At 42.0% G+C, this 11,542-nt stretch overlaps 1 protein-coding gene across 1 annotated transcript; it reads left to right on the plus strand.

Annotated features, from left to right (window-relative positions):
* Nucleotides 1-294: 294 nt before the first annotated feature.
* LOC107276306 (receptor-like protein 7) lies at nt 295-3,767 on the plus strand. Its single transcript, XM_015763308.3, has one exon. It carries the CDS (start codon nt 512-514, stop codon nt 3,557-3,559), a length of 3,048 nt encoding a protein of 1,015 aa, XP_015618794.3. The 5' UTR covers nt 295-511; the 3' UTR covers nt 3,560-3,767.
* The last annotated feature ends 7,775 nt before the right edge of the window (nt 3,768-11,542 follow it).

The raw sequence follows: 11,542 nt of genomic DNA on the forward strand, positions 1-11,542 counted from the left end.
AATATTTTTATATTTACACAAAAATTTTAAATAAGACGAATGATCAAACGTTAGTAAAAAAAATTAATAGCGTCAAACACTAAAATAATATTTTTATATTTACACAAAAAATTTGAATAAGACGAATGATCAAACGTTGGTAAAAAAAATTAATAGCGTCAAACACTAAGATATGGAGGGAGTAACATCGTTTTGTGTAATAAGTACCTTAAACAAGGATTAGATAGAACTTTTAATGAAATTCAGATGCAAAGTAGATCAAGAAAAGCCCATATGTGAGTCCACGGGTTCGCACAATCGCACGGGTTAAGGTCCTTAAGGACTGTATTATTCATAAGAGCACACGTTTTCCTTGAACTGTCTGGTTCCGAACCATTTGTTTGACTCACAGACAATGAGACAATCAAAAACTACTGGAAATTTACAGCATGCAACTGATATAATATGAAATACTCCTGTATTTATCCACACAAGGCCGGCAGACAAACACAGGCAATCTTGAATCATCAACATGTCATCGTCCACCAAGAGAGTTACTCACCATCTTCCGTCGTTGCTGCTAACCGTGATGCACATTCTCCTCCCAGTCCAGGCCACCACCAATCTTACTGCCCGTACGAGCTCCTCCATACCACCGGTTCCGTGCCATCCTGATCAAGCCTCAGCGCTGCTCCGGCTGAAGCACTCCTTCGACGCGACGGTCGGCGACTACTCCACTGCCTTTCGGTCGTGGGTCGCCGGCACGGACTGCTGCCGCTGGGATGGCGTCGGCTGCGGCAGCGCCGATGGCCGTGTAACCTCACTCGACCTGGGCGGCCAGAACCTGCAAGCCGGCAGCGTCGACCCTGCACTGTTCAGGTTAACCTCACTGAAGCACCTCAACCTCTCCAGCAACAATTTTAGCATGTCCCAGCTCCCGGTGATCACCGGATTCGAGCGTCTCACCGAACTGGTTTATCTTGATCTCTCTGACACCAACATTGCGGGCGAGTTGCCAGCTAGCATCGGGCGCCTTACGAACCTGGTCTACCTGGACCTCTCCACCAGCTTCTACATCGTCGAATACAACGACGACGAGCAGGTGACATTCAACTCAGACTCAGTTTGGCAGCTCTCAGCGCCAAACATGGAGACCTTGCTTGAAAACCTCAGCAACCTGGAGGAGCTCCATATGGGAATGGTGGATCTGTCCGGCAATGGAGAACGATGGTGTTACAACATAGCCAAATATACACCAAAGCTTCAGGTTCTAAGTTTACCTTATTGCTCACTGTCAGGTCCCATCTGTGCATCGTTCTCTTCCTTGCAAGCACTCACTATGATCGAGCTTCACTATAATCGCTTGTCAGGTTCAGTGCCAGAGTTCTTGGCTGGCTTCTCTAATCTCACTGTTCTTCAGCTATCCAGAAACAAGTTTCAAGGATCGTTTCCTCCCATCATCTTCCAGCACAAGAAGTTGAGAACGATCAACCTCTCTAAGAATCCTGGCATATCTGGTAATCTGCCAAATTTCTCACAGGACACTAGCTTGGAGAATCTGTTCCTCAATAACACAAACTTCACAGGTACGATTCCTGGTTCCATCATCAATCTCATATCTGTTAAGAAGTTAGACCTTGGTGCAAGTGGCTTCTCTGGATCACTGCCCTCTTCGTTAGGCAGTCTCAAATACTTGGATATGCTACAACTGTCTGGACTAGAGCTAGTAGGAACCATTCCATCGTGGATCTCAAATCTAACTTCTCTCACCGTTCTCCGGATCTCTAACTGTGGATTGTCTGGACCAGTGCCTTCTTCAATAGGAAACTTAAGGGAATTGACCACATTAGCATTGTACAACTGCAACTTTTCAGGGACGGTTCCTCCACAGATCTTAAATTTGACGCGGCTGCAAACTCTCCTGCTCCATTCAAACAATTTTGCTGGCACGGTGGATCTCACCTCATTCTCAAAACTGAAAAACCTAACTTTCCTGAATCTCTCAAACAATAAACTACTTGTGGTAGAAGGAAAAAATAGTTCATCACTGGTATCGTTCCCCAAACTACAATTACTAAGTTTAGCATCTTGCAGCATGACAACCTTCCCAAATATCTTGAGGGACCTTCCTGACATCACTAGCCTTGACCTTTCCAATAACCAAATCCAGGGAGCTATACCTCAGTGGGCATGGAAAACATGGAAAGGCTTGCAGTTTATCGTCCTGAACATATCTCACAATAACTTTACGAGCCTCGGATCTGATCCTTTTCTGCCTCTTTATGTGGAATACTTCGATCTCAGTTTCAACAGCATTGAAGGGCCCATACCTATACCACAAGAAGGTAGTAGCACGTTAGATTACTCAAGCAACCAGTTCTCATACATGCCTCTTCGTTACTCGACTTACCTTGGTGAAACTGTGACTTTCAAGGCGTCCAAAAACAAACTTTCTGGGAATGTTCCACCGTTGATCTGCACCACTGCTAGGAAACTGCAACTCATCGATCTATCTTATAATAACTTGAGTGGCTCAATCCCATCTTGTTTATTGGAGAGTTTCAGCGAACTACAAGTATTAAGTCTGAAAGCAAATAAATTTGTTGGAAAATTACCTGATATTATCAAGGAAGGTTGTGCACTTGAGGCATTGGACTTAAGTGACAATTCGATTGAAGGGAAGATACCCCGATCTCTAGTTTCCTGCAGAAACTTGGAGATCCTCGACATTGGAAGCAATCAGATCAGTGACTCTTTCCCATGTTGGCTTAGTCAACTCCCTAAACTTCAGGTCCTTGTCCTCAAATCTAATAAGTTGACTGGTCAAGTAATGGATCCTTCATACACAGGACGTCAAATCAGCTGTGAATTTCCAGCACTCAGAATTGCTGATATGGCATCAAATAACTTAAATGGAATGCTGATGGAAGGATGGTTTAAGATGCTCAAGTCCATGATGGCCAGGTCTGATAATGACACGTTAGTCATGGAAAATCAATATTACCATGGGCAGACATACCAGTTTACCGCTACAGTTACATACAAAGGGAATGACAGGACAATTTCCAAGATCTTGAGAAGCCTTGTGCTAATCGATGTCTCCAGTAACGCATTCCATGGTGCCATCCCAGATACCATTGGTGAACTTGTTCTGCTTCGTGGGCTTAACCTGTCACACAATGCCCTTACAGGGCCAATTCCATCACAGTTTGGCAGGTTAGATCAACTTGAGTCATTGGACCTCTCTTTCAATGAGCTTTCTGGAGAGATCCCCAAGGAACTAGCATCACTGAACTTTCTTTCGACGTTGAACTTGGCGAACAACACGTTGGTTGGAAGAATACCAGACTCATATCAGTTTTCCACATTTTCCAATAGCTCTTTTTTGGGAAACACAGGTTTGTGTGGACCACCGTTATCTAGACAATGTGACAACCCTGAAGAGCCAATCGCTATACCATACACTTCAGAGAAATCCATAGATGCTGTACTTCTCCTCTTCACTGCATTGGGATTTGGCATTTCTTTTGCAATGACTATCTTGATTGTATGGGGAAGCCACATGAGAAAACGACACTGAGAGTACTTTGTGTATGTATACAACTCTAGCAGTATTGAGTGAGGCCAATATTCTTAACTGAAGCTATGAACGTTCTGATTTGAGCAATAATCCTGGGACTGTTGTAACATGAATTCCTATTTGACAGGTAGCTAGTGCATTTGGTTCTTGTAATTATGTGTTGGACTAGTCATTTTCATAGCTGATATATGGACGAATTGCTTTATTTTATATAAATTTCTCTCAGTATATCAGGGAAGACATGGTAGAAAGAAACCCAACCAGAAACGTGAAGTGCCACTCATCCCAATTATATGGTGTGGTTCTGCGGGTGATGACAAACATATAACAATATCCACGCTGTGATGTGCAGTTTGAGTTTTCACCGAGTTCCGCAGTCCCTTTTGGCCAAAATCTGTATGACCATAACAGACAAGATCAGAATAACGATAAACTGTCATGAAAAAGCCAATTAAATTTCACGAGAATCAGAATGTACCTTCAAGAAAAAGATGATTGTCATCATCACAGCATGTCACCGACGTAAACAGTAACCTGACCAAACTCTCGAGGCTCTCCTGGGCAAAACGTCGAACAGGGTGCCTGCACGGTAAGGCTTGTCAGAATTGGGTAGGCGGAAGCTACAACCCGGCGTCCCGAGCACAAATCGATCGTCCGCACCACACCACTCACATACCTCTAGCCTTTAGGCGGAAGATGATTGCTGACTTCAGGTGATATCAGATCGCCGCCCGCAAATCTCATTCGCTTCCTGTGGCAAGCAGCAAATGCAGGAGTTAATCTCCCATCTGTCATCGCGGGAGAGACCTCCCACTCGTTCTCCCCTCACCTGCCGCGCCTTCGTGGCGGCGACGAGTCCCTCTCGGCGCCCTTCTCCCGCGTCCGCGGTCCGCCGCCGCTCGGAGGCTTCGGGCTCGGTACGAAAGTTGTTTTCAACTCCATTCGTGTAGCTCCCGTGGGGAGTGGAGTGTGCTCTTTTTTTTTAACGGAAAACAGCACCCGTGAGCCTTTTCATTGAATAGAGCTTAAGAAAATACAACCCCTAGTAGAGGTAAAGAAAAAAAATCACCATAAGCTATACACTTTATAGAGCACAGAATGAACTCGTGCAAGTGCTCGGCACCTGCAAGGGCCCAGAGACTAGCCTCCTCTTTGATCTTCGTCAAAAGGAAACTTGTTGCCATCTCTTTGTGGTCGAAAATCCATCGGTTTCTCTCCTTTCAGATCTCCCAGACAACCAGTAGGATCAGAGATCGAAGTCTTTTTTTTTTTGGGACACTGGGTGTATTTGCTAGGTTCTCCTACCACTGTTGCACTGACTGGGCCTCATCCCATTGACCCGATTCCATCTGTTGGTAGCCCACCCAGCTAGCCACAAGGTGCTAGATCCTCTTGGTGTATCTACACGTGACGGTAAGGTGCAAGGCCGTCTCATCTTCTCACCGGCATAGGGGGCATTGGCCATTGTTTTGCCAACCTCTGGTGTGGAGTGTGTTCTAGAATACTAAGTTCAGCACCCAGACCTAGAGTTGGGAACTTCTCTCTTTCTTCCACGAACACGCTTTTCAAATGAATAAACGGTATTTTTTTAAAAAAAATTCTATACGAAAGTTGTTTTAAAAAAATCATATTAATCCATTTTCATAAAAAAAAGGTAATACTTAATTAATCACGCGTTAATAAATCACTCTATTTTCTGTGCGGAGCGATTCTTTTTTAGAAACCATCTGTCAACTTAAGAAATTCGGGCTACAGCACAAGTGTGAATCGAAATGACAAAATAGCACAGAAGGCAACATTTGTGTCTTCCGTTAGACTTGAATTGGGCCCACATATTGGTAAATGATACCGTGAAATCAAGAGATTTGTTTTGTTTCCTCGTGGTTAGAAAATGTCTATTTCTACAGACCTATAGTGCTTCCTACGGGGGCAGCTAATGGGCGGGTGAAGTTACTCTCTCACTTCCTCCTCCCCTCTTCTCTTCCTACTACACTATATGTTTTTAAGAAAATAAAAAAACAAAGTTGTAAAAATTTATGTATAGAAATACTATATATATATATATATATATGATATTTAAATTCAAATTCAAATTTAAATCGGGTATGTAAACTTTTGAATTATAAACTTTGGGTCTATAAACTTTAGGTGTATAAACTTTATATGCATAGAAATACTATATGTAAAACATATTTGAATTCAAATTCAAATTTGAATCGGATATAATTCAAATTCAAATTTGGAATCGGGTATATAAACTTTTGACTTATAAACTTTGGGTCTATAAACTTTAGGTGTATAAACTTTAGATATATGGAAATACTATATATAAAAAATATTTGAATTCAAATTTAAATTTGAATCGGATAAATAAACTTTTGACTTATAATCTTTGGGTCTCTAAACTTTAGATATGTAAACTTGAGGTGTATAAACTTTGGCAAAATTGGTTATATAGCATCGAAAGTTCACGTTTTTGCTTTTATAGCACCGAAAGTTACCGGTTCACTTTAATAGCACCCAAAGTTCACTATGTTCCCATTTTTAACACTTCCGTCAATTCTCGATCGTTTCCCGTCCGTCTTGATCCAGCCACACACATGATATGACGTTTCTACCCCTCACAAGTACAAGTATAATGCATTTCAATGAGGGGTAGAAATATCATATCATGTGTGTTGTTGGATCAATAACGATCAAGACGGACGGAAAAATTGACGGAAGTGCTAAATATGGTAACAGGGGTGAACTTTGGATGCTATTAAAGTGAACCGGTAACTTTCGGTGCTATAAAACCAAAAACGTGAACTTTCGATGCTATATAACCAATTTTGCCATAAACTTTAGGTGCATAAATTTACTAAAATAGAAAAGTAATGCTGTGACGAAAAAGGAAACCATGTGGAGAGAAGGGGGAGCGCGTTGGGGTGATTGCTTGGGGCGATCAATCACCCCTTAGCCTTTCCGGCTTCCTATATGCGTACTATAGGTATCTTCTGTATTTTTAATACTCTCACTGATAAATACTGAGAACTAGTAGAACCTCTGGTTTCTTTCAACAAATAAACAGTCCGCAATGGGAGGAGGTGGCACTACTGCAGAAAAGCTCTTTGCATGCGGGCAAAAGGCATCTTTGCATGTGGTTGGGGCAACCGCATGGGGGAGAAGGTCTGCAAAAATCACCCTTTTCGCATGCGGCCGGCACAACCACATGCGAAAATGGGATTTTCGCATGCGGTCGCTTATACTGGCCACATGCGAAAATAAATTCAGCAAACAAAAAAAATAAAAATCAAAAAATCCCAAACCCTAGCCCGCCGCCGCACGGTGTCGGATTCGTCACCCCCGCCGCCCGCCATCGTCGCCGGCACCGGATCCGTCTCCCCCGCCGCCCGCCGTCATCGCCGGCTCCGGATCCGTCGCCCCCGCCGCCCACTGTCGTCGCGATCTCCGGATCCGTCGCCCCCGCCGCCCGCCGTCGTCGCCGGCACCGCATCCATCTCCCCCGGCGCCCGTCGTTGTCGCGGGCTGCGGATCCGTCGCCCCCGCCGCCCGCCGTCGTCGCTGGCACCGCATCCGTCTCCCTCGCCGCCCGCCGTCGTCGCGGGCTCCGGATCGGCCGCCCCCACCGCCCTTGGCGCGGGATCCGCGGGGCGGCGCCGCCCGAGGTGGCAGAGCCGCCCCCGTTGCCACGGCAGTGAGGAGGGGGAGGGGGAGGGGCGGTGGTGCCGCCGCTCGAGGTCGTCGTCGCCGCGGGGGAGGGCGCCGCCGCCGGATCCGTGTTGGAGGAGGGCGGGCGAGTCGCCGGCGACGATGGAGGGAGGTAGAGGCGGCAGATCCACGCGGGCGGTGGCCACCGCCTCGCGCCGCGCCGCTCTCGGCCACTCCTACCCGCCGCCACCTCGCGTCGTGCCGCCCTCGACGCCCGCTGGCTCTCGGTGAGATGTAAAGAGAGATAGAGAGAGAGAGTGAAAGAGAGAAGACTTTGAGTGGAGAGGAAGAGAAGGACCAGAAGATAAAAGGATAGGTGTGAAAAATTTTGAACGGGAGGAGAGGGAAGGAAGAGGGATCATTTTTACATGCGGACCACTTAAGCGTCCGCATGCAAAAATCATGTGTTTTTTAAACTTCGAATTGATTTTTATGACATTAAATTAACTCATGTCAAAAAGTTGTCAAAAACAAAGTTGTAGTATTCATTGAGATCTACTAATTTTATTTTGGTCATTTGTCCATCCGAGTTTGATTGGACTATACAAAATTTGAATTTTCAAATATAAGAGATTTAAATAATTTTTCGGTTAGTAAATGATTTTAAATGGAAAAGTCATCAAATACAAAGTTGTGTAACTCATCAAGATCTTCAACTTTTGTTTTGGTCATTTTTATATTTGACTTTGTTTGAACAGTTTGAATTTGAATTTCAAAATATGACAACTTCAAATAACATTTTTAAATACTAAATGATTTCAACTGAAAAAGTCATCAATAACAAAGTTGTATAACTCATCAAGATCTATAACTTCTATTTTGGTCATTTCTTCTTCCGACAAAATGATTTGCAAGGTTGTTCACAAAATGTACATCTGTAATATATCTTTATAAAAACTATATAAAAGATGTATATTTTGTGAACAATCTTGCAAATCACTTTGTCGGATGAAGAAATGACCAAAATAGAAGTTATAGATCTTGATGAATTATACAACTTTATTATTTATGACTTTTTCAGTTGAAATCATTTACTACTTCAAAATATTATTTGAAGTTTTGAAATTCAAATTTTTAATTGATAAAACAAAGTCACAAGAAAAAATAGCCAAAATAATACCAGTAAGAACATAATAACATGATAGAGCATTATTTTAGAAACATTTAGAAAAAAAATCATTCAATTTGAAGTTCATATGAGTGAGATACACTAGTTTTATTTTTTTTAAATTTTTCAAATTTTATTTTCGCATACGGCTGCTTAAGTGGCTCGTATGGAAAAATCGATTTTTCCATGCGGGCGCTTAAGTGAGCCGCATGCAAAAAAATGACCTTATTTTTGCATGCGGACCTCTTAAGAGGATTTTCCCATACGGGCCACTTAAGTGGCCGTATGGGAAAATGATCCTCGATTTTTGCAGACACCAGTAGTTAGGGTCCGTTTGTAAAAATCATGGAGTCTCGTACAGAAAAATCACTTTTGTAGTAGTGTGGATCAATAATGTGTTCAGATTTTGATTAGTTCCAGAAGTACTATGCTGAATTGATCTTTTGATTTTTCACGTGCTGATTACTGATCAGTTGGTAAAGTCTTAATTTATGTGCCAAACATGCATGCAATTTAACTTGCACAATAATAAAGACCACAAACAAAGAACAAAGTGATATAATATGATCTAGACCACGAACTTCTCTGAATATTCCCACCCTAGCATTACACGTAGGACAGTTGTCTTCCATTAACCATGATATGTAATTCTTGCTGAACGGAGCTGCTACGCTGCTCTTGGAGAAGCATTCGCCGGCTCCTGCTCCCAGCTTCACTGCCCTGAGCATCCCCCAAGTACTGTTATCAAAGTAACAATATATGTGGCTTAACGAATACATCCCAACTGAAAGCACAATGTATATCTACTATTATAAAAATTAAACACAATGTATCTCTACTATTATCAAAATTAAAGATGTTTTTATCGGTACTTGGATACATCATCCGTATTTGAATCGATTTTAATTTTATGTTTCGGTTTTAATCTATATCTCTACTTAAAAAGAACGAGAAATTTCCATAGTCGATAAAAAAGAAAAAAAAGTCCGAGTAAAAAAAAAGAAAAAAAAAGCCCGAGTAAAAAATGAAAAAAAATAGTCCGACTAAAAAGGTTAAAAAAAATGTCCGACTCAGACGCGATAAAAAAGCTTCTGCCGCGCGTCAGTAAAAAAAAATCGTCCGACTCCATTAAAAAAAGGAAAAAAATAGTCTCGCCAGTAAAAAAAATTCTGTTTGGTTTTTTTGCACCGGTATTTTTCCGACTTTTTCTTTCACGTGAAAGAGTTTTTTTCCACACGTGCTATTGGTTTTTTTTCCGTTTTTTAATCCGATCGGTTCACCGCGTCTCCCGGACCTTTTGTTTTTTTCATCAACTTTTTTGTCACCGGTTTTTTCTCCCTTTTGGTTTTTCTCATCTGGTTTTTTTATTCTTTGCACGTCTCCCGAGTTGAACTCTGGCTCCGCGCCGACGCCATATCAATCATGCGTTTTCTACTCTAATTTGATTGCAAAAAAATCGATTCCCAGTTTCCCACTCCTCGTACTTATCATTTTCTCCATGATTTTCCTGGCTTTATTTGATCGGATTTAATCTAACAGTTGTCAATGATGACGGCGATTTTCCCTTATCGTTTTTAATTATCGCCAGTTTTACACTCTGATTTTGGAAAAAAAGGGAAATAGGAGATTGAGTGGATAAAAAACCCTCATCCAATTTTGCATGATCGAGAAAGATTTGGCCGGATTTGATGGGTCGAATGAAGCAGGCCAAATGGAGGGAGGGATTTGATGGGTCGAAGAAAGCATGCCAAATGGAGGGAAGTAGGCCAAACAGAGGGAGGTAGCGGACTTTACTAGGGCTGAAAGGAAGGAAGACTTTCGGCCAAAACCCAGGAAAGATTTTCATTAACTTGTTTAATTGTAATATATAGCGATCCCAATATTAAAATTTTCATTACCTTTTTCAACTATAATGTATAGTGATCCCAATATTTCAATTTATTGCTCAGCTCTTAATATATCATTGAAAAAATATCTTTACCCGTTGCAACGCACGGGCAAATTTTTCTAGTAAAGAAAAAAAAAGAAGCTGTAAACCATATTGAAGAATACATTATTTCTGCACACGGTCCATTACTTTATTTTGTTTTTCCTAATGCCTGTTCAGTTTTAAACAATTAAAAACTGATATGGCAAACCAAAAACATGTCATTCTTCAGTTGGAAAGGGGCAGAGAGCGGAGTCGGTGCCGCCCTCGGCCTCCTTCAGATTTATTCGACGCCTCTCGGGACCGGGATTGGTGACGTGTGCGGCTGCGGGAGCCCCCTCCGCGTTCGCCCGATTCTAACAGCGGCGGCCACTTCGAAGGCGTGCGGTAGGATGCACCATGCACCGTCCAGTAGGAGAGCGATACAACCTGATGGCTAATGGATACTCTTATTTTCCTTTTTTTTATTTACGAAGAACTGATAAAACCATAAATACCAGCATTAGCCTAATGATTATTAGTAAAGTGCTTATGTCCTTATGAACCAATGGTCTTAGATTGATTCTACTGGTAGTATTACACTAAGTAGAGAGCTTTCTTCATTCATGGGCTTCTGATGGGTTAGGCTAACTGAGCCTCTAAGGAACTTTAAGAAGTTTAATGGAAATTACATGACTAATACGGTTACCGATAAAAAGGTCGGAAAAACCTCCATCCTATTTCCGGAAGATATTACCGTTTCCATTTCCGACACCAACAATTACTGATACCGACTGAAATGGTACATGCAAATCAGAAATGGCAGCCAAAGATCTCGTAAATTTCCATACCGTTTTCATCCATATTTTGAGGGATACACATTACATGTAGAATTCAGATGGATTGCAGTAACATGCATATTCATTTACTCACTATATGAAGGTTCCACGACACCAGGATGTATAGCAAATGATATTTCACTGTCAATCAAACACCACTAGTTCTTCCATAAAACAAAAATCAAGCACCAAAATTACCATAACTCTGTATACAAGTCAGTTAAACACTACTAAAAGAACAATATACACGATTGTTTTCTTTCCAAGCCAGAGCATGGCAGAGGCAAAGATGCTCAATTTGATTCAGTTTCAGGCCTTTCTCTTTCTGATTGTTTCTGAGGTGGGTCAATACCAAAAATAATCTTCCAGTCTACAGAAGTACTCTGACAAGATTATTTCACCATATTGCTAAAATTGTA

This window comes from Oryza sativa, chromosome 12, assembly GCF_034140825.1.
Source record: "Oryza sativa Japonica Group chromosome 12, ASM3414082v1".
NCBI lineage: Eukaryota > Viridiplantae > Streptophyta > Magnoliopsida > Poales > Poaceae > Oryza > Oryza sativa.

Coding starts and splice junctions, on each gene's coding strand:
- LOC107276306 (XM_015763308.3), top strand. CDS start 512: ATGTCATCGTCCACCAAGAGAGTTACTCACCATCTTCCGTCGTTGCTG.